This window comes from Delphinus delphis, chromosome 21, assembly GCF_949987515.2.
Source record: "Delphinus delphis chromosome 21, mDelDel1.2, whole genome shotgun sequence".
Classification (NCBI taxonomy): domain Eukaryota; kingdom Metazoa; phylum Chordata; class Mammalia; order Artiodactyla; family Delphinidae; genus Delphinus; species Delphinus delphis.
In genome coordinates, this window is record NC_082703.1 from 22,136,430 (window position 1) to 22,160,976 (window position 24,547).

The following is a 24,547-nucleotide window of genomic DNA, read 5'->3' on the forward strand; positions in this document are numbered from 1 at the left end:
GGTGAGCTGGTAAATGTTCAACTGGCTCTCCAAGGGGGAAAAAAAGCTCCGATTTGTAGCATCTGCCGATTTCAAGGAGTAAATACCCACGCCATGGCCAATTACAAACCGACAAGGTGATCACCACTGACCTCAGAATTGAGAGATGTGCACCGTCCGCTCCCGCACCCAGCACAAGCCGGTCCTGGGACACCACGGCTCTAACCCGCTTAAACAGAAGCTCTTTCAGGTCCTTGATAACTTTTATGAGTGTAGAGGGATTCTGAGACCACGAAATCTGAAAACTGTAGCTCTACAGTAATTTTTTCAAACCGTGGGTTGTGACCCACAAGGAACAAAATAAAATTTAGTCTCAAATGCCATTTTTTTTAAATGGTAAAGAACAAAAAATATCAAAGTTTTCACAGGTACTGAGCATTATTTGATGAAACTGCATCACAATATAAAATGTATTCCTGGTTTTATTTTTAAAGTTTGCAAAACACACCGGGGTCAGCAAGCTGGAGAAGAACAGGCATATGGCGGCCCTGTGGATTCTGGCCACGTGAACCTGAGCTGCGTGGACATGGGGAGAGGGGACAACTCATGGGAAGAGGCGGCACAGCCAAGGACAGAGGGCTGCTGCTGCACGACCGAGTGCCCTTGGCAGCCAGGCCCCAGAGCAACCTCACAGGCAGGAGAGGGAGTACTTTCTGACAGAGCCGCAAGACAGGGCTTCTTAGAAGAATGTGAGTTCCCACCTGCCCGATGAGGATGCCTCTGCTTACTCATCCCCTTACGTATTTTGCAAATACTTTCTCTCGTCCCCGACGGCAGAGGCAGAGCAGTGTCAATGAGAAGAGGCCACAGGAGCTGTAGGGAGCCTGCTGCTACTCCAACTGAGTCCAGATGCAAACAGGCAGAAGGCTACTTATTGCAGTAAGACTGCTTTCTATGTCCCAGTTAGAGGTGCTATGAGTCACCATGCTGTCACTCACACAAGAGTAAGACAAACACTTAAAATCCTATCCGCAAACCTAAGAGAATAAGAATTTGTTATGAGCACAGAAAGGCCTTGTTGCAGTCTTCTTCCATAGGCAGAGTCAACTCACAGACACAAACCTTTCCCGTGTAACAGAGCAAAAGGCTAACTAAAGCCTAAATATTAGCAATTTTCACATTGGAAGACCTTCTCCAATCACAGCCCACATGCTCCAACCCTGAGTTCCTTTTAAAAATCAATTTTCAGGATATTGTGACGCAACAGAGCTCTTAACACAGGACTCACACGCACACAAAAAATGAACTTCATTTAAACTTTCCTGAAAACTGAAAACTCACTGACACTCTTCCGAGTGTTAAGCGCTATATTTAAATGTTGTTTCTAGGCACCCTTAATACTGTCTAAATACATTCATGATAGTGCTGCTGGCTCCATAAAATTCACGTCACTGTTTCAGTTATTTACAAAAGCAAACAAGTCCACAAAGTGGTTTTCTGTTAAAAATTTTTTAAGTTTACTCTATCAGAACATTATAATTATCCCCCCCAGTATGTCTACATTTCCAGCTGAGTGCCAGCAACAGGATGAATGTGCCCGAGTTTTGTCTTGACTTCAACGACCCTCTCAATAAGGAAAATATTCTACTGTGAATAAAGGTGAAGGGGAGGTTGTTCCCATTATAACAGTTACCTGGCGTCTGCCGCCTTCAGGTCACAGAAGTGAGCGAGTAAAGCTCTCACGACATCACTGCAGACAACTCTGACCATGTCCACGCGGCTCAGCCTGTGGCGCAGCCGTCTGACAACTTCCCAGAAGTCCTCGGAAAGCAGGTGGTAGAGCTGCCCCTCGTCTCTGCTGAGGCTTCCATACCAGGACAGGATGTAGTCTCTGTAACTGTAGTCAAACACTACCAGGAAGAGACAGAGCAACGCGTCAAACTTGGGTGAAAGCAACAGACACCGAGACGGCTTTTCTACTGGAAGCTGGCCACCTGCTATTTAGTAGTCACTTTAAAATATGTGGACCGGGCTTCCCTGGTGGCGCAGCGGTTGAGGGTCTGCCTGCCGATGCACGGGACACGGGTTCGTGCCCCAGTCCGGGAAGATCCCACATACCGCGGAGCGGCTGGGCCCGTGAGCCATGGCCGCTGAACCTGCGCGTCCGGAGCCTGTGCTCCACAATGGGAGAGGCCACAGCAGTGAGAGGTCCGCATATCGCAAAAAAAAAAAAAAAAATATGTGGACCTTTTTTTTTTTAAGTCTTTATTGAATTTGTTACAATATTGCTTCTGCTTTATGTTCTGGTGTTTTGGCCGAGAGGCATGTGGGATCTTAGCTCTCCAACCAGGTATCAAACCCACACCCCCTGCACTGGAAGGCAAAGTCTTAACCGCTGGACAGCCAGGGAAGTCCCTCACTGTTTAAAATTTAAAGAGAGTAGAAAACAAAACAAGGGAAGACACACTCTTCCCTGAAGCCTTTCAAAATGAGAGATTCTCATCTAACTAGAATTTTGGGGGTGTGGTGGCCATAGGTACTGGATTTTCTCAGATAGCCCAATCTTTAAATATTCTATCTTGGTACCAAACCCTCTGATTTTTTTTTTTTTAATTCTAAATTGCTCTAGACAGTACAAATAGGACCAATGGGTGGAAATCACCAGGAAGTTGTTTTTCCTGTTCAACATAAGGAAGAACCGAATAAAAACATTAAAGCTATTCGAGAGGCTGCCATATTAGATGACGAATGTTCCATCATAAGAAATTTTTAAACAAGCTGAGTATCTAATGGACAAGGATGACATGGAAAAATTACTTCCTGAGACGGTGGGGCTGGATTACATGACCTCCAGGCTTTTATAGCCTTTTACCCTCCTTCTGGGAACCCCGAGGCCAAGCAACAAGAGCATGATGACACACACCTTGCCAGTAAAACACTGCTAATTCGTTCATTTGCAATTCTTTCTCTCATACTCTTGTATCAAACAAAGTTTTCATGCCAAAGAATTTTTAGCTAGTCGCAAATAAATCTGCAAACCAAAACGTTTGGAAAAATAGAAGCATTTTTCCTTTCATTAAAATTTAATTTCAAATTAAAGCAGGAAATTAAGAGCAATTATAAGAGACTTAATCTCTAAAAATAAGATCTTTTCAGCTAAAAGATTTATGTGAAGGGCATATTCACCTACATAATGTCTCACTACATTTGTTAACCACACTGCATACTCTAATTATTACACACCTAAAATACTCCTCTGATAATAGGTTTTGGTGAGAAATGGATAAAAATAAATACTGACAAAAATCTGTACTCAGTAATAGAGATATATGTTAGCCACAGGCATATCTTCCATCAATAGCTCATCAGTAACCCTCTTCAAACTAAGTATCATAAAAATATAACAAATATAAAAAGTACAAAACAAAGCCATGATTCTAAGTATGTATTACCTAACTACATACACTCACCTACACAAGTACACATATGAACAAAATGTTTTTAAATATACCTTCTAGGTCAATTCAAGAAGACAGAACTTCGTGATCATAAAATCATTTTATGGTTTTCATTAAGAAATAAGTGTAAGAAATGTAACAAACCACAGTGAGAAGTGAAAGAACACTTATTCTCACTGCCAAGCAAAGAGATTTTCTTCTAAAGGCATAACAGCCAACAAAAATTCAGATGCTATTATCACTCAAATACATCTAATTTCTAGGACGGCTCTCAAAGAAATAAGTAGGTAAGAGGGAATCACTGAAGATTAGAGAGAATGAAATAACATGATTAGAACTTTTCAGCTTTAGTTAGATTAACCTGAAAAGAGGATTTAGGGTAACAAAGTAGAGAATTACTAGAGGTGAAGAGACCAGTTAAAAAGCTACCATGTAGTCTAGAAAATGTGATGCTAGGTTAAGTCTCTATCTATAAATGTTCATAACAAGGAATGACTCAACCTAAGTAAACAGTATGAGAGAGAAGCTCCGAGAGAGCCATTTTCCATCTCTGCCTTCTCCCCAGGATAACTCAGGGTGCAATCTTCCATGCCCAAGAGGTAGAGCCCCGCAGGTGGTAAATGTCCATGACCTGAGTCTCTTGGCACAAAGAAACAGTCCGCATTCCACCAGGAACTGCCCCAACGATAATGATAAGAACAACAATTTCATTGATCATATAGATGGCCCTTTACGGTGTACAAAGTTTTCAAAAATGCAATTAATAATTACTCTCTGTGTGCAGAACGAAAGTCATCTTCTGGGAAGATTTTGAGGCTATTAGGTTATGTCACTGGTTGATCTATTCATTCATTCAACAAAAATGGACAGATATTTCATACCACTAGGTAAAGAGTCATGAATGAGGAACTTCCCTGGTGGCGCAGTGGTTAAGAATCCACCTGCCAATGCAGGGGACACGGGTTCGAGCCCTGGTCCGGAAAGATCACACATGCGCGGAGCAACTAAGCCCGTGCACCACAATTACTGAGCCTGCGTTCTACAGCCCGCGAGCCACAACTACTGAGCCCATGTGCTACAACTACTGAGCCCGTGCGCCTAGAGCCTGTGCTCCACAATGAGAGAAGGCACTGCAATGAGAAGCCCACACACCACAACGAAGAGTAGCCCCTGCTCGCCGCAACTACAGAAAGCCCGCGTGCAGCTACGAAGACCCAACACAGCAAGAAAGAAAGAGAGAGGGGAAGGGGGGGAAGGGGGGGGGAGGGAGGGAGGGAGGGAGGGAGGGAGGGAGGAAGAGTGGGTCATGAACAAGGTAAGTTGAGCCTATGGGGAGGGGGAAGTCATGCTCTTTGAGGTACTAGCTCTGCTTCCGCTGTGTCAGCATCTAATCCTTGGACAGTATAAGCAGTCTGTCTACTTAGAGTAGTCCAGGTCTACTGAGCAAACAAACAGCAGGTACGCGATAATTACTGAATTAAATTCTCTGGCCCACATTAGTGAGATAATTCAGGGGAGCCTAGTGAAAATTAGGCTATGGATCTAGTGAGATTTAATAGCAAGTCAAAAAGATTTTTAAAAGTCTATCTTCTGGGCTTCCCTGGTGGTGCAGTGGTTGAGAGTCCGCCTGCCTATGCAGGGGACACGGGTTTGTGCCCCGGTCTGGGAAGATCCCACATGCCGCGGAGCGGCTGGGCCCGTGAGCCATGGCCGCTGAGCCTGCGCTCCGCAATGGGAGAGGCCACAACAGTGAGGCCCGCATACCGCAAAAACAAAACAAACAAACAAAAAAGTCTATCTTCTGTCAGTTTTCTAGGAAATGTAACTTCAGGAGAAAACCTTTTAAGGGTGTCTGGTATAGCTGCCAGTTCTCTCCTAACTTCATATTTAACACCATGTATTTTCATCTGAAAAACCTCAGACATTTTTTTCTGTACATATAACTGAAATTATCAGTTTTTAGAAATTTAATTTTTAAAATATCTTTTTAAACTTTAATTTGATCAAAATATATTATTCTCTTTTAAACTTTAATATTTGTAATTACACTTACTTGTCCCCATTTCTAGACAGATAATATTGTACCCGCCACAATCCCCTTTCCAATCATCCTTAATACAAGTTTCACGTGAATGTCCTTCATTCTTTTATAAGGTTGACTGATATCCCTAAATTTGGTTAACTGGTTTGTCCATGAGCGAGCCTGAGTGTACTCATCCCCAACGCACCTTCTCTAGTTTATATCTAAAAGAAACAAAGTTTCCTGATACCTACTTTAGGTAACAGAGAGCAGATCCTTGCTTCCTATCCTGGAACTAGCTCCACTTAGCTGGGTAGTTTCATGTGACCTGCAAATTCCTACTTAATCAATGTTTAGATCCCATCCATTTAACTAAAATATGGATGTATTTATTAAGTCTTCAAGTAAAAATTCATGAAGAAAAAATTCAAATGCAACATGTAGACAAGGATAGATAAATTTGCTAGGAATGATTATTTTCCTTTTAGAACATAATGAATTGCTTCCCATGGTAATTATATATCCTAACTTAATCCTTACCTTCTTTCAGAGCCTTGTCCATGTTATGAGAAATGACTACCCTTCTAGACTGAACTGACTCGTGTGAGTTTCCACACACAGGACTCTGAAATGGAAGAAGAAGAATAAAAAATGCATATTACTGAATGAATAAATCATACATAAAAATAAAACCAAAGGTATGAAAAACCATTTAAACAGGCACTAAAATATTGCTTAACAGACTATAAAGTTCTTCTGGAAAAGTAAATAAATGCTTAAGGTTAGGAAATTTTTGAAAAAGAAGAATTAAGGAAGGATTTTCCCTACCAGATATCAAAACAGTAATGATATCAGTGTAGGAATAAACAAATCAACAGAATGGTAGAAAGTACAAAAATACCTATATATAGATACATATCTATATGTGAGAATTAAGAACATAATGAGAAAGAATTTGAAATCTGTGAGGAAAACAGACGACTCAATAAGTGGTGTTGGGACAATCTGATATTCATGTGGCAAAAAAGATTAGAGTCTTATCTCACACTTCATATATAAATAACTCCAAAGTGATTAAAACGCTAAGTATTTTTTTCAACTAAAAAAGCATTTAAAGGAAACAAGGGAGACGCTGTGTTGAATCCTGGGATGGAGAAGATTTCTCTAAAATAAGACACAAAGTATAAGAGTTATTTTAAATGCACTACCTTCACTCAGCAATTCCACTCCTAGGGATCTAGCCAGCATAAAATACCTCCACGTTGCAAAAAAGTATATATACCAAGAATTTCACTGCTGTGTTGATTGTAAGGGCAAAAAACTGGAAATAGCCCAAGTGCATATCAATAGCCAAAGAGTTAAATTATGATATGCTCATATTTTACAATATAACGCAACCCTTAAAAGGAATGAATTAGGGATACATATGCCTTCATGGAAAGTTTTCCACGATGGAAAATGCTTGGAAGCACACATGCTAAACTATTAAAAGTGGTTTCCTTTAATAGGCAGAGGCATAGGATTTTAACTTCTTCCTCCACATGTGTCTGTGTAACAGTAAATTTTAAGTTTTTAATTATAAAAAGATACTAGCTGGCAAAAACAAAAAACAAAAACAGAGAGAGGCAATGTATCAGATTTAAATCCCACTATCTGGCTAGTAAGATGACATTAAAGAGGAAAACTTTTAATTGATCACATACCAAAGTGATCAAAAGCATGTATAATGTAACTGGGCCACTTATTGGTTTCAGAGCAATAAAAAAAAGTTACTAGTAGTGGAACGTAGAGCACTTCTTTAGGCATGTGAAATATTACAAGTGCTTTACTAGCACCACCACAGTCACTCAGGAGATCTAAATGGCTCATGTTAGCATCACCTTCATCCAGTAAATGAGCATGAGGAAGTCCCTTTGTTCTTGGGCAGACCACCCCAACACAGCTGCAAACAACCCCATGGCCCTGGACCACCCGACCATGAGCAGAGAACTTCTAGTCCTTGGCTTAGTTTCACACTACCCATGGGTCAAATGCCAAGAGTATCAACCATTTTTGTGATCACTGTTATTAAAAAACAAAAGCCATAGTCTTTTTCAATAAATTTACTTATTTATTTATTTTTGGCTGCATTGGGTCTTCGTTGCTGCGCACGGGCTTTCTCTAGTTGCAGTGAGCGGGGGCTACTCTTCGTTGCAGTGCGGGGGCTTCTCATTGCGGTGGCTTCTCTTGTTGTGGAGCACGGCCTCTAGGCACGCGGGCTTCAGTAGTGGTGGCACATGGGCTCAGTAGTTGTGGTTCGGGGGCTCTAGAGTGCAGGCTCAGTAGTTGTAGCGCAGGGGCTTAGTTGCTCCGCAGCATGTGGGATCTTCCCGGACCAGGACTCCAACTTCTGTCCCCTGGCAGGCGGATTCTTAACCACTGTGCCACCAGGGAAGTCCCAAATGCCATAGTCTTGAGATTCCTTAGCTGAAACACTTTTAAAAGCCTCAAGAATCCCTTTATGCTACAAATTAACATACAACATTCAACACTTTCCCAAGGAATCATTTTTAGAAAAAAACCTTAATCATACATAATCCTATAGACAAAAGCCACTTTATTCCTAGAAGAAATATACTCTCATGCGTTTAAAACCATTTTCTAGTCTCTTGAGTAGCTTGTTATAAAATTAAGGGGTCAGTACATTTTACTGCAATTTAAAAAATTTTAGTTTGTGAAAGAAAAAAGTTAAAGAGATAAGAATTTTTAAATTCTAGTGCTTTTTAGAACATCAGGCAGATATTTCAACAACTTATGAACTGGGGACAAAATTTTAATTGAGTTAATACTTTTAGAGCGCTATACTGATAAATAACTTTAATCACAACTTCTCAAGTCTTCGGCAGTCTGTTATAGCTTCCCAAATATAGGTATGGCAGTTTTCAGGCACAGTACTAACCGATGATGAAACCACAGCCAAACAACGCTTAATTGAGAAGTTCCTGAATTTGGGTTCTTAAAATGGAAACTGTCTTTAAGGGCTGGGAGAGAAGCGGGTGTGAATACGACAGCACATGCATATCTAAGCATATTGTGAGCTCCTGTGTCTATCGTTACAACTTCCTTCAAAACAGTTTCTTACTTTTTATCTTTTCTTTCTCTCCCTAGTTATGGCTTTACTAATTATTGTCATCTGTCTGCATATTTCTTTTCTCTCTCTGCTTCATACTTAGATGTAATACCTACAATAAACATGTTTGTCACTACTCACTGCACCTGAATTAGACCTTTACTCTCTTTAATTTAAAAAGCTTAGATGAGAATAACGTTTTCTATGTTGGCTCTTTACCTAAAAGCGCTATTATTTTTTCCATCTCATTTTCCAAACTGATTTTGGATTTCCCTGCACCCCATCCCCCAGGGGGTCACTGGCCCTTAATAGAAAGAAAAAACAGTTCTTCAGCCCTGTCCCATCCTCACAGCCTGATGGCGAGTCTGTAAGTAAGGAGAACAGGAAGATAAAAGAAAGCATCACGGGCCCAAAGTAACTGCGTAACCATGCATGGAAATTCCTTTTTTAAGGATTTAATATTTATGGAGCCAGAATCTCCTCGTGACTAAACTACTACATGAGTGTAGATTAGTCACTACATACTCCTTTTCTTTCAGATCACAGAGATGGAATTCACTAATTAATCATTATCCCGAGGTGGAGAAAGAGAGAAAGAAGGGGAGGAAGGGAAGGAAAGGGAGAAGGCCGGCACTAAAACAGAGGCACATGTGCATTCCTGTGGCCCAGAGGGCAGTGGAGCAAAACCTGTCTTCATTCTCCTTCCATTTATAGGTTTGAAAAAAGGAACTCCACACGACAGAGACTTCCCCAAAAGATGTGTTACAGCAAATGCTAACCTCCCTCTCTCTGCACTACGCAGGTCCCTCCCATCCCTCAGGGAAAGCCTGCCTCTTCCTGACAACCACTTTCCTAAGAATGCTGGTTTTAGGAAAGGTGAGAGAAAAATGGGCATCCTTCTCCCTCTGTCACAAAGGGTAAGTGACAGAAGTCTTCACTACTCGATCCAGAACTGAGGACTTCGAGTACAGTCTGAGCAGTCCACCCTCATCTGATGTTTGGCCTCCATATCCCAATATTAAGATAGATGGGAGTTTGGTGAACCAGAACCCCTGCCATGTAAAAAATACACCTTATTTTTTACTTAATTAAAATAAATGAAACCTGTCTTCATTTTAAGATGTAAACCTAGCTTAGAACCAACTTGTCAAGATCACTTTTAATCACTCAGTGAGTTCCCTGGGGAGAGAAAGTGAGCAGCCTCAACATATAATTGCTCATTTTGAAAACGTTTTCCAGGCTTCCCTGGTGGCGCAGTGGTTAAGAATCCGCCTGCCAATGCAGGGGACATGGGCTCGAGCCCTGGTCCGGGAAGATTCCACATGCGCGGAGCAACTAAGCCCATGCACCACAACTACTGAGCCTGAGCTCTAGAGCCCGCCAGGCATAACTACTGAGGCCGTGAGCCACAACTACTGAATCTAGCGTGCCTAGAGCCCATGGTCCACAACAAGAGAAGCCCGCGCACCACCGCTCGCCACAACTAGAGAAAGCCCGCGCACAGCAATGAAGACCCAACACAGCCAAAAACTAAATAAATAAAAACCAAAGAAAACGTTTTCCAAAGACAGGGCAAAACCTGAAAGCTCTTCTCTGATATATGATTCTCAGCAACAAGGAATAGATGCCATATCAACAAACCCTTTCCTGAGTACATATCAGCTTTCTGTTTACTCCTGAACGTCAGCTGTTAGTCTATAGCCATGATACACTCAAATTGTCTTTGTGTCAGAGTAAAGACACCCTCTCCTGAGGGAACAACATTCGGAGAGAATCCACGTGGAGAGACCTGTGTACTCTGACACCATTAGCAACTAGACAACCAGGAATGATCTGGAATCCAGCTGAGACATACACCTCATTTTCCATTGTTTACAAGGATGACATTGCTTACTGTGTTCCTTGCTGTGGGAGCAGAGTTGGGGCTAGAACAGCCAGTCCATGACTGGTAATTCCTTTCATGCCTATTACCTGAGCTACTCAAATAAACAAATGTTTCTCTCCTTTGCTATACACTTCAACAATAATAAAAAAAATTATTTATTTTGGTTTATTTTAAAAGGAAAAGCAATTGAAGGAGTGATGGGTATAATTTCCTGTAAAGCTACTGAAAGAGTGACTTATGTTAGGAAAACAAACACAAACCCCCAATCATCATTATCCACGTGGAGTTGTCACGTGGCCGAGTGTTTCCAAGTATTTTCAGCATCTGACAGTCTACCGGGATCTCATGACTAATATTCTCATTCTTAAACTATGTTATTCTCAAAACCATGGCTCCTTTCAAACCAACCATATTCTGCCTCCTCCTCAAAAAATAATTTAATCAAAACCAAAGAAACAAAGGACCCACACATATCCCTTCTGAGGAAGATAGGAAGACCCTGACGAAAGGCTGTGACATGAATGACAGCAGTCATGTCAGAATGGAAGCCGAGTGGCCACCGTGAGGAATTATGAGGGCTCCCAAGTCCAACAGAACTTCTTACTAATGGTAAGTCCTTGTCCCAGCCACTCCCTCTCTAGCTGAAGTGGGCTTATAACACCTCAGAGAATTAAAGGAAATAATAGCAAGGGTCCAAAAAAGAAACAAGACAGCAAGAGCCTGGCAGGAAAATAAACGAGTTAAGGGGGTTGCTCGGGGTCCCAACTGTTTCCAACAAAAAACGGAAATCAAGAATTTTATATCATATCTCCAAGTAATTCATTTTACTCTAAACACTGTGGGCTTACACTGTTTGGACCAAATCCTGAGCCACATTGGAACGCTGGGCATCTGGTCTGTAATTGCTGGCTCACGGAAAAAATTTAGCAGTATTCCTGGCACATATAGCAAAGTACAGCTATTATCACTAATAAAGCTCAAAATGGAATCAACTTGCGACAAGTTGAGGCTAATCAGCTGGTTGGTTTAACAGCAGATTTCTTGGTTTTCTGAAGGTAAAGGTATAGTGGAAACAAAAGCAAGAGAGAAGGGCTGAAACTTAAGTCACCAAAATTAAGACACTACATAATAGAACAGTGTTCCCAAAGCATTGTTGCTTTTGAGGCTGTACTTTGCAGAGAGCAAAGTGTCCATGTCCTGGAGATGTTCTATTGCGTACGTGCCTCTACACTTTCTATCACTGGTGAAGTTTTTAAGTATTCAAACAAAACCTGGTTTGATCAGAATCAGTTTCCTGGATTGTGCTTTATAATGTTTAACCATGGATTGGTTCAAGATGGCGGAGTAGAAGGACGTGCGCTCACTCCCTCTTGCGAGAGCACCAGAACCACAACTGCTGAACAGTCATTGACAGGAAGACACTGGAACTCAACAAAAAAGATACCCCACATGCAAAGACAAAGGAGAAGACCTAATGAGATGGTAGAGGGGCACAATCACAATCAAATCAAATCCCATAACCACTGGGTGGGTGACTCACAAACTGGAAAACACTTATACCACAGAAGTCCACCCACTGGCGTGAAGGTTCTGAGCCCCACGTCAGGCTTCCCAATCTGGGGGATCTGGCAATAGGAGGAGGAATTCCCAGAGAATCAGACATGGAAGGATAACGGGATTTGACTGCAGGACTTCAACAGGACTGGGGGAAACAGAGACTCCACTCTTGGAGGGCACACACAAAGTAGTGTGCACATTAGGACCCATGAGGAAGGAGCAGTGACCCCACTAGAGACTGAGCCAGACCTACCTGCTAGTGTTGGAGGGTCTCCCGCAGAGGCTGGGGGTGGCTGTGGCTCACCGTGGGGACAAGGACACTGGCAGCAGAAGCTCTGGGAAGTACTCCTTGGCGTGAGCCCTCCCAGAGTCCAACATTAGACCCACCAAAGAGCACATAGGCTCCAGTGCTGGGTCGCCTCAGGCCAAACAACCAACAGGGAGGGAACCCAGCCCCACCCATCAGCAGACAAACAGATTAAAGTTTTACTGAGCTCTGCCCACCAGAGCAACACCCAGCTCTACCCACCACCAGTCCCTCCCATCAGGAAACTTGCACAAGCCTCTTAGATAGCCTCATCCACCAGAGGGCAGACAGCAGAAGCAAGAAGAACTACAATCCTGCAGCCTGTGGAATGAAAACCACATTCATAGAAAGATAGACAAAATGAAAAGGCAGAGGACTATGTACCAGATGAAGGAACAAGAGAAAATCCCAGAAAAACAACTAAATGAAGTGGAGATAGGCAACCTTCTAGAAAAAGAATTCAGAATAATGATAGTGAAGATGATCCAGGACCTCAGAAAAAGAATGGACGCAAAGATAGAGAAGATGCAAGAAATGTTTAACAAAGACCTAGAAGAATTAAAGAACGAACAAACAGATGAACAATACAATAACTGAAATGAAAAATACACTAGAAAGAATCAATAGCAGAATAACTGAGGCAGAAGAACGGATAAGTGACCTGGAAGACAGAATGGTGGAAATCACTGCTGTGGAACAGAATAGAGAAAAAAGAATTAAAAGAAATGAAGACAGCCTAAGAGACCTCTGGGACAACATTAAACACACCAACATTCTCACTAGAGGGGTCCCAGAGGGAGAAGAGACAGAGAAAGGGCCTGAGAAAATATTTGAAGAGATTATAGTCAAAAACTTCCCTAACATGGGAAAGGAAATAGCCACCCAAGTCTGGGAAGCACAGAGAGTCCCAGGCAGTATGAACTCAAGGAGAAACATGCCAAGACACACAGTAAGCAAACTGACAAAAATTAAGACAAAGAAAAATTATTAAAAGCAACAAGGGAAAAATGACAAATAACATACAAGGGAATCCCCATAACGTTAACAGCTGATTTCTCAGCAGAAACTCTACAAGCCAGAAGGAAGTGACATGATATATTTAAAGAGATGAAAGGGAAGAAACTACAACCAACAATACTCTACCCGGCAAGGATCTCATTCAGATTCGATGGAGAAATCAAAAGCTTTACAGACAAGCAAAAGCTAAGAGAATTCAGCACCACCAAACCAGCTCTACAACAAATGCTAAAGGAACTTCTCTAAGTGGGAAACACAAGAGGAGAAAAGGACCTACAAAAACAAACCCGAAACAATTCAGAAAATGGTAACAGGAACATACATATCGATAACCTTAAATGTGAATGGATTAAATGCTCCAACCAAAAGACACAGGCTCACTGAATGGATACAAAAACAAGACCAGTATATATGCTGTCTACAAGAGACCCACTTCAGACCTAGGGACACATACAGACTGAAAGTGAGGGGACGGAAAAAGATATTCCATACAAGTGGAAATCAAAAGAAAGCTGGAGTAGCAATACTCATATCAGATAAAATAGACTTTAAAATAAAGAATGTTACAAGAGACAAGGATGCAAGCGGGAAGAGATATGGGAATATATGTATATATATAACTGATTCATTTTGTTGTGAAGCTGAAACTAACATACCATTGTAAAGCAATTATACTCCAATAAAGATGTTAAAAAAAAAAAAAAAAGAGACAAGGATGGACACTACATAATGATCAAGGGATCAATCCAAGAAGAAGATATAACAATTATAAATATATATGCACCCAACACAGGAGCACCTCAATACATAAGGCAAATGCTAACAGCTATAAAACAGGAAATCGACAGCAACACAAAAATAGTGGGGGACTTTAACACCCCACTTATACCAATGGACGGATCATCTAGACAGAAAATTAATAAGGAAACACAAGTTTTAAATGACACAACAAACCAGACAGATTTAATTGATATTTATAGGATGTTCCATCCAAAAACAGATTACACTTTCTTCTCAAGTGCACATGGAACATTCTCCAGGATAGATCCCATCTTGGGTCACAAATCAAGCCTTGGTAAATTTAAGAAAATTGAAATCATATAATGTTTAACCATGAGTTAGAAAAGGTCTTGTTCTCCTTATCGCTAAAAGAAATTTGTCAAACATATACTGAGAGGTTATCATTTAGGGAGACTGTATTGACAGAAAGTAGTGGTTTTGTGTGTTTTTACCCCTCTTAAGAATAATTTCTGTTTTAGATATTAGGAGAAGCTATTCTTTGAAATTCAAACCTACAAATGTTCTCATATGGTTTTTCTAGATTCCAAAGATGCTTCAATTTCTTTTAAAAATACTATTTCTAATTATATCAAGTGCAGAGACACATTCTATATTATAGATGCAATTCAAAATTAAATCAACTGATAACACCATTATCCAGAGATAATCACTATTGATATTTTGGTCTATTTCCTCCTAGTTAGCGACTCCAATCCTTACTATTACTTACTTTGGACAACGTACTTTTCTGTACCTCATGTCCTCATCTGTAAAACAAAGATAACAGCAGTACCTACCTCTTAGGGTTGATACGAGCATTAACTGAGTTAACACACATGCAGCACTTAAACAATGCCTGACAACACATTATTAATTATAAAAATTACTATTGGTACTTTTTTATTTTCATACACTTTTTTTTTTTTTTTTTTTGCGTTATGCGGGCCTCTCACTGCTGCGGCCTCTCCCGTTGCGGAGCACAGGCTCGGAACACGCAGGCTCAGCGGCCATGGCTCTCGGGCCTAGCCGCTCCGCGGCATGTGGGATCCTCCCGGGCCGGGGCACGAACCCGTGTCCCCTGCATCGGCAGGTGGACTCTCAACCACTGCGCCACCAGGGAAGCCCTTATTTTCATACACTTTTGAAGAAATTAGGATCACAGTACTCACACAGTTCTGCACCTGGTTTTTCATGCTCAATATTATATCATGAGCATCTTTTATGTAATGAAAGATTTAGAATATATTATTTTGACTGACTTATACTGTAATTTAACTATAACTACTGCGTATTTACTTTGGCCTCACCATTTTTTCCCATTTTAAATGAAAAACATATTCCTTTCCATGCTATTGATCTAAGTGTAGTACCACCAAAAATGTTCTAAAAAATACTAAAAGTGTCTGTGAACCATACAGTGGATTTGGACTCTGACTGCAAAGGACTGTGCGCCTCGAGAATGTTGATGTGCTTCAAGCAGAGTCTTCTATCAGCCAACGAGAAACTGAAGGGACAACAGGGCGTGGGGGGTAGGGGACACTGAAGCACAAACTATGCAAAGCTGAACAGGAAAAGTCCCTTTCCAGACTCTTCAACCAACACTAACCTACGTGCCTTGAAAGCCCAACACTGCAGGGTATTTATTTCCAGGTGGGGAGATGAGTGATGGCCACACGGGCAGGTCAGGGCCTTCTCTACCCTCAGGGATACTTACACAGTAAAGTAAACCACTCTGGCCTCCGGAAGCATAAATCTCTATCATGATTTTACCTAAACGAATTTGGCAAGAGATCAATGGTAGATTAGATTATCAGTAGCTTCTGTAGCTTATTACTCCAGTTATCGAAGTATTGTTGCGTTCAGGCTGAAGGCCAACCCTGCCTGCATGCGGATGTAGGAATCAAGGTTCTGTTTCCATTTCTACAATGAAAGATAATCAGGATAGATCCTGAGACTAGATCCTATGACTGGGCACGAAATCAGCTACATCTTTTCTCTGAACAAACCTGAAACTCAAATGTGCTTCAGGATGGAGCATAACCCCATTATTATTACTATGGCAAAAGCATATGACATCACACGATAGTGGCAAGAGCACTTAATTGAGACCCAGGTAAAAGTAGGCAATAGTTGATTCTTTGCCATTTTCTTGCTGCTTATAATGAACATGTCCATTTCTCTGAGATTCAGTTTAAATAATGCCTGCCCTATTTATACTAAAGGATTGTTATGCACCTCAAGAAGGATAATGCACGTAAAAGGGGTTTTTTTACATTACAAAACAGTATTCAAATATAGATTGTTATTATGGTGCCAAAAGTCTTAGTCCAAATTTTTTACGATGTTAATCAAAGAGTGATTATAGTTATATTACACGTGATTAGTATTATGACCTATCATACTTTCAGATTTGACTAGTATCACAAGCAGATTCCTTTAATAATGTTTCTTGGTGATTAATCTGCTTTCTAAGGGAAAAATGATTATTAATGCAAATGCAAAATCTCTATTAACTGATCAATAGAGGTATTTCTTGAGATAGGCTAATATACTAAAGATTGTTTTTCCATTCAGTTGGAAGAATTAAGACTCGTGGGAAGAAAATATGTGCTTCATTTCTAATGTCAAGGACTCAAGTCTGAAGATCCTTAGAAAACACACTCCACTTGATTACAAGGGAAATTTAAGTATATTTCAAACCAGACACAGATTTGGAAACTGAAATTATAACATGCACTTGAAAGTATACAGGCAGCAGCAGTTTGTCTAAACTGGCAAATATAGAACAAAGACTAGGGCTGGGGGAGAAGAATGAAGAAAAAGCACATTGGCTTAGGAAAGATCACTGAAAACTGGCATTAGCTTTTTGCATTCCTGCAAAGGTCTGTAGGAATAAAAATTCTGTAGCCATTTTATCACTGGCTTCCATTGTAATTTTGAGCTCATAAGGGAAATCAGAGGTTTCCAAGATATAAATCACATTTCCATCAACTCATTTAATCATCTCACACATACTAAGGACTCTGTGCATCTGCCACTTAGTTGGGTACCAGAGACAAAGGTAAATACATGACATTCTCTGTGCTCAAGGGGCTTAATCTATCCTTGATGGAACAGAAGCTCATAATCGAGTAACTGATGAGCTCTAACAATGGGGCAGGCTCTGCTTAGGAATTCTAACATTCTTCCCATTCTGGTATCTCCTCTACATTCCACACTCCGGTCCAGGTCACAGGAGAACAGCTACTCAAATATACAACCAATCCATGAGATCATTTCATGAGAATTTTGAAGGTCATACGTACTGAAGTTACAAAAATTATTCTCATTTCATAAGAGTTCGCATTGAAACCACTGAACATAAATGTAGAAGAGTGGTTGCCCCTGCTTCAAAGCTATCATGTAACCCAACAACTCAATGAGTCACACAGAACTGCTTTTTTTCACAGAGATCTTTAGTAATGAAAGCAATCACTTTTTTTTTAAACTCTGTTACTGTCCTGGATACCGTAATACCATTCTTATTAAATCTGTTGATTGGCTTTTAAATGAAAACTGGTGATAAGACATTTAGGACCTGGTTAGAAAAATATCACATTGGTAATTTGATTCCAATTCCAGCGGGATTTCTATTTTCATAGTTCCCTTGAAGCGAAAAGCTGAGCTCTGGGCAGTGGCCCGGATAACACACATGTACAAGATATTGAGGTGCGTGAGATGGATTACTACCATAAAACTACTAGTTGCAAAATAACCAAAAATACAATTCAAACAGGCCAATTTTTACATCCCTCCTAACTGGAGAGTAAAAATCATCTGCCCCAGCCTAGGTCTAGATCATAAAAATTCTTTCTTCCATTTCTATCTAAAATAAATGTGTTCAAATTCAAAGAATAAAACCTTCCCTCATGAGAAACATGGTATTAAAGACAAGCCTTAGTGCGGCAGCCACTCTACCTCTGAGCAGAGAGAATGCAGCAACGCTGACTCTCATGTGTGGGTCCGTCAGACACGGACACCGCACGCGGTTCCAAGTCTCCTCGGCCCTTGCTGACATCCGGAGGCCCCCATCCGCTGCCTGAAAATACACTAACTCATTTTCAAGAATCACTTGGGGAATCTGTTCTAATGCAGATTTCTAGATCCTATTCCTCCCTCCCCCCACAAAGATTCTTAATTCAGAAAGTTTATAAGGTGTGTCTTTGACATACAGCATTTTTTAGCAAGAATTCCTAAGTTATTTGTAAATCCTTAGACCCCATCTTGAGAAACACCACTAAGTGGTCGTGACGACAAAAGATTATGACCCCTGAAAAAAGCTGAGTTGTTTTATTCTTTGGAAGATTTATTTTAAGACAGGAGTAGAGCAATCATTTTACATAAATTGGGGCAGTCACAAAGGATTCACCGAAGCTCTTTCCACCTGTCTTAAAAATTACCTCAACACGCCATCCTCCTCACTGTGGGCAATTAATTTGCCTCTCAGTTACCAAGACAGTTGAGGCAACCCAGTTTGAAACATCTCAGCTCCCTGCCGGCTGCCTGCGAGCTTCTCTCTCTGCTCCCACTTTTACCTCTTTCCCATTAGTCTCAAGACTAAACCCTCCACCAGTGCTCTGGTCCCGTCAGCCTGGGCGCTGCTCTAGCAAGCATCCTGTCTCTGGGATTTCCCTCTCTACTTTTCAAGCTTCCTCTTTAACCCAAAGATGTGATTAAATCTCTCCTCAACAACAAAAATTCCCAAAGCACAAGCACCACACGCACCTGTGAACGCCGCCCTCTCTCCTTCTCGTCCAAGCTCCCAGGGGGCACCGTGCACCCCGCCTCAGCCTCCCCACCTGTCCCCCACCCCTCACCTGAGAGGATAAATACCACATCTGCCCCACGTCCACCCTGCCCTCCCCAGACACCACCCGCACAGGTGTCCAGGGCCAAATGCAAGGACACTTCCCTGCCCTCTTTCTGGACTCCCCCCACCTCACCCAGCACCTCTGGCCACTGGGTCCCTGTTGCTCTCTTGGCTTCTCTGGGTTTCTCTCTCCTATGCACCGTCCTTCTCCCTCCTCTGCCTGCCCTTCAGCTTGCTGCTTCTCAACCACGGCAGGCCACCCTCGGCAGTCTCATGGACCTGTAGCTTTAACTACACGTGCACACTGACCCCCACCAGACTTGTTCCCCCGATCTCTCCCTCTAATGGCAGAGCTGCAAGCCTACGTGCAGGCTGAACATAACCACAGGCATCTCAAAATCCGCATGGTCAAAACTTACCTCCTCACCTTCCACCATCCCAAACCTGCCCACGTGGACCATGTCCATTCAGCCACCCAAGTCAGAAACCTGGAATTCACCTGACTTTTCCCTCTCCTCCCTCCACAAATGTTTATTGGGCAGAACTGAAGAGCGTGGTAGAGTTGACCGGATGGAAGAGCTTGAACTAGGTCTTTAACAACAAGAACTGAATGTGCAGAAATGGGGGCAGAGGTCTTCCCAGGGGCCCATGGTGCAACACGTACACCCCATAAAGGTAAATTCAGGAACAGCGAGAAGCTTGGTTAAAGTGAGGAGTAAGTGAAGGTGTGAAAGGCTAAAAAGAGAGCATCCTCCTATCCTGAAAACCTTGGCTATGAAGCGAAACATTCATTGTTTGGACTCCACTGCTTCCTTCCTCCTTAAAGGGCTGGCTAGGCCAGTCACAGCATCATGGTCCCCTCCCGCAGCCAACAATTCCATACAGGCGGGTACCCGCCCAAACCTTGCCAAAGAGACACGAAGGGAACACTGCCACTTCATTTCTAAGAACACTTTCCTTGTTCCAAAAGGGCCTTTCCCCATCTAGATCTCATCCTGTGTGGCTATGGTGCCTGAAATGCCTGCAGCCATCTAGCCACTAGCCAGGGCGTCAGGTGCACCCACGGGGAGGGCAGAGCTAAGAAAGATACAGAGATGGTGCTGAGGCTGGATATTCCCACGTGGAGCCTGCCCTACCTCTGGGTTATGTATCATTTCTTAAGGTAATAAAACTCCTTGTTGCTTAAAAAAAAAAAAAGTAGGGATACAGGTATAAGTCATGTTTAGAAAACACTGGGTTAAAAAACAGCTAAACAGGTTCATTTACTAGGATTTCTCACAACATTAGCATAGCAATACACAGTGTAAAGCTTCAAGAACTTGGTTTCTCAAATTTATGCGACTCCCCCCAACCCCCGCAAGCCTCTCATCCTGCCTCTTCTGTTTTTGCAGTATACCTAAAAGCATCTCTGAAATTAAGTGTTTATGGATCATAGCGTAGAAAACTGATTTTTCCTAGAACAGATGAAAAGAATGTATGACTGACTGTTACGATACAGTATAGTGACAGCAGAGTAGCACAGAAAAAGTGCCATGGGACCCCAGAGGCTTCACTGCCGTTCTACGAGGTTCTCACTCAGAATGGCAGGTGGGTCTCACATTATATCTCAACTCTAGTAAAATTTTAGTGGCTGCCTGGAATGCTATGTTGAAAAGGATTCTGAGGCTTCATCCAGACTCGGGGGGGGGGGGAAAAAAAGCTGCCTTACCTGATTAGCAATGACTGCCATGAGCACAGAAAGGGCAGCTGTGACATCATTCTGAGACCTCTAACGTGACACTAATTCCTAAACAGATCCTAGAACCAGCCCAAAGATTCCCAAGTTTTTTAAAACGTGAATCAGGTTTTAAATTAGACCAAACTAATGTTTAATAATTAAAATGGTAATAAAATGGTTAACTACAGAGGCTCCAAAATAAGAAAGACCTGGGTTTGTTTTAGTTCTTCCACTTGCTCCAGGCACATGATTTAGCCTCTCTAAACCTCAGTTTTCCCATCTGTAAAATGAGATTAACAGTCCCTACCTCACGTGGAAGATATAAAAATTTAACTGGGTAATGCGTATATGCACCTGCATACAGTAAATGCAATAAATATTAAGTTTAGCTATAGCAATTACTAAGGCATTCACTTTATGACATTCACATTATGACTCCTGTAGTGCATTTATTGGTCCACTGTATTCACAGCCATGGGTTAGAGTAAAATGAATCAAACTGAGGCCATAGAAACCATTTTCCTGAACCCATAAACAATGTCAATTTATAGGCTATCATAAGCGAATGGCAAAGACGATTGCAAAGCACTGTTCAAACTAAGTGTTACCTGTCTTGAAGAAGACATAGAGTATATAAATCTAACTACTGAGTGATTATTCTCTGCAAAAGACAGATCTCATACATATTTCTTCCAACCTCTCCACAGAGAAGGCCAAGACACAATGACCAAACCAACAGCTATGAGCCTCCCTAACACCTAGAATGAGTCCCCCACTCTCTCAGGGGCACAGGGCTTTCAGTGCTAAAACCAAGACAGTTCTGAGCAAACCAGGACAACTGGTCACCCTACAAACAAATGAGCAGGTGAAGTCCCAACAGTTGGCTCTGAGTCTGGCTGTGCTGCTTAGAACTGAAACAGAATGAGTTCATGAAATACTATTTTCCCTTAAAAGAAATCAGGGCTCTTTGTGGAGAAATGGCTAATTCCAGGTGTGAGCAGAAAATGCTCAAAATGAACCTGAAATATCTTATTATACCAGATAGCAAGAAAACTCTCAGACTTAGTAGGGTCATATCAAAAGGACTCAGGAGCCAACTTGAAAAGGTTCCCACTGGGCAGAGATGGGACTGCCTAAGCTTCAAAAAAGATAATAATTACAATTAATTGAAACCCACCAAATACATTCAAATCCATGAGTTCACAATATTTTTTTAAACACATAACTAATTGGTCACCTTCAGAGGATGATGGGGAACCAACTCATTATCTTGGAAAACTGATAATGGGAAAGAATCTAGCATTTATCCTGCTTTTCTATAGGAACTGTACCACTGTGCAACCAAATAGTAGATGATGGAAAAATGTCTCTTTTAAAAAAATATTCAAACCAATAAATAAGACAAATGACAGAATTAAAACATCCCTATTTGTCACCCCCCAAAAATTAATAGATCCAGGTATTGAGGATCAACAGCTACTAACATGACAAAATGAAAGACAGCCAGATATTATGTGCCTCCCGATGAAAGGTCACACCACCACCTACAGTCCTGCCAAAGGGGTCAAACACAAGTCTGATCAGGCCTCTGGGTCCAGTGTCAATTTGCAGGACAGACAAAGGAGGAAGGAACAAGCTGAGCTGTATCATTCATATGCAGCCAGCAAAATCCAGACTATAGGACACTACAGGACAACTGCTCCAGGTTCTTCAACAGATAACCCATAGGGAAAAGAAAAGGATACTGGGAAGACTTAATTTTTTCAAATGGGCAAGACTAAACCATAATGTCCACAGATGCACGGTTGACTGATAAAACTGTAACAACACGTAAGGACGTGATTATTATAGAGTCAAGATGGCGTTACTTAGGTGGAAGGGAAGGGAATGCCATTGGGGTGGAGATACAGGGGGGCTTCTGGGGCCTCTGGAAGTTACAAGGGTATTGTCTTTATAATCACTCATCCAACTATATGTTTATTTTGTGTAATTTTTCTGAAGCTGCATCTTTATTCTTATAGAAAAGTTTTTTTAAAAAGGTGAAAGTGTAACATCTACCATTTAACACCTTCTAATTCAAAGCACTTTTACAAATATTAGTATTTATATTTTCAAATACTATCACATTGTTCCAAACAACCTCTTAAGGTATTTACTATCTCCACTTTTCAGATAAGGAGACTGGGGCTTAGGAATCTTAAGTGCCCACTGTCACAGGGTTATTAAAGCAGAGCCAGGTTCAAATTCAAATAACTGGCTGACTCCAGAACCATTCTCTTTATGCCTATGCTCTACTGATCCCCAGGGATTCAGTCACTCAAGACATATTTATTGCTTACCTACTTAATCATGCTAGGTGTTAAAGACACAGCGGGGAGTTTCTGCCTTCATGGAGTTCAAGGGTTAATGAGAAAGATGGACAAGGAAACGTCCAAGTATAAAATCACAACTGTGCTAAGTACAATGAAGAAAAGGTCTACGGTGCCACAAGAATATATGAGCCTCTCTGCAAAAGTGATGGCTGAGCACTGAGGAGAAGTTAGCCAGGTAAGGGCGCAGCGGGGCTCCAGGCAGAGCAAGCGATGTTCAATGTTGCCATCCAAAGAGCAAGGTTGGCACTTTGAGGGCTGAGGATAGAGCATGAGAAGTGAAGGTAATTATGACAGGAGACCAGGCTGGAGAGCTGGCAAGAACAGGAAGCTGACGGCTCTTAATTAAAACTGCTGCAGAAGAGGGATTGGACTGGGTGTGCATTTTTAAGAGAAGGAATTGGAGGAGCCGACAGGGAGGCAGAGAGATGAACTGAGGGGCTACTGCAGTCACCTAGGAGGCACATGATGGCAGCTGGGACCAAGCAGGAGAGATGGAAACAAGTGGATCGACGTAAGATACTCAAGAGGTAAGGAGACAGGTCTGGAGGATGGACTACAGGTGGGGAGGAAGGAGAAGGAGAGGTCAGGAAGGACTCGGGCTTCTGGCTGCAGGACTTTCAGAGGTGCTTAGTCACTGACGCAAGGAGCAATGGGAGAGGGACGGAGACACTGATCACAAGACAGATGGGGCCTTGGACCTGTTGAGTTTCAGGCACCACTGAGGGTACCACGTGGAAAGGTCAAGTTAAGCAGTTGAATAAGTGAGTCTAAGCCTGAGGAGGAAATCTCGACTCCGTGTAGAGATGGTTATTGCAGGGGTCCCCAGGGAAGCCCGCCTAAGAGTGAGATACTTCCAAAAATGGGATCTCAAGGATGATCAAAATTCAAATCTAGAAAACAAAGCAACCTCCTGAGCTAATCTAGGGGTTGCAATCTCAGAAAGGTTTAGTGAAATGGGAAAAAAAAAAATCAGAAGGAATATGAGATTAACAACTGTGACTCAGGAAAAACGTCACAATTTCTGGGATGTTTAAGGTGTTAATTCCACGCCTAACAAGTTGGCAGGCTTTGCACATGGCCCTCAGGTGTATATTTGTTGGAGTATATTTGTATACGAGGAAGAGGCCTTTGGGAGGTGCCTTGCGTGTAGCCGCTCAAGGTTGGAGACAGAGAAAGCTCTGGAGCTAGGAGAGAGAGCCCGAGCTTGACCCCAGGGGCTGCTCTGAGCCAGGTACAGAAAGGAGACAGACAAAAGGGATGGGGCTGTCTTCACAGGAGATGCAAACAAAGACGTAAGCTCCTCAGCTTCTATTACACGGTAAAAAAGAAAAAATTTTAAGTATACCCGAGTGAAAGAAACAAGGCTACATTCTCAACTTCCAAAAAGCACATAAAGCGGCTTTGGCTCAGGAGAAAAACAAAAACAAAACAGAAGGACCAAGCACACCTGGATATCCACTTTTAGGGGCCTGAGACAGCAGTAGCCCAAGAAGAAAT

At 41.9% G+C, this 24,547-nt stretch overlaps 1 protein-coding gene across 2 annotated transcripts in view; it reads right to left on the reverse strand.

Moving 5' to 3' along the window:
• Window positions 1-24,547, reverse strand: part of SNX25 (sorting nexin 25) — a 108,610-nt gene that overhangs the window by 76,427 nt on the left and 7,636 nt on the right. For both annotated transcript variants that reach the window (XM_060001144.1, XM_060001143.1), the window contains exons 2-3: window positions 5,998-6,082; window positions 1,673-1,889 (exon numbers count right to left, since the gene is read on the reverse strand). In XM_060001144.1, the coding sequence (XP_059857127.1) occupies window positions 1,673-1,889; window positions 5,998-6,082 (302 nt within the window). The remainder of the gene's footprint in view (window positions 1-1,672; window positions 1,890-5,997; window positions 6,083-24,547) is intronic.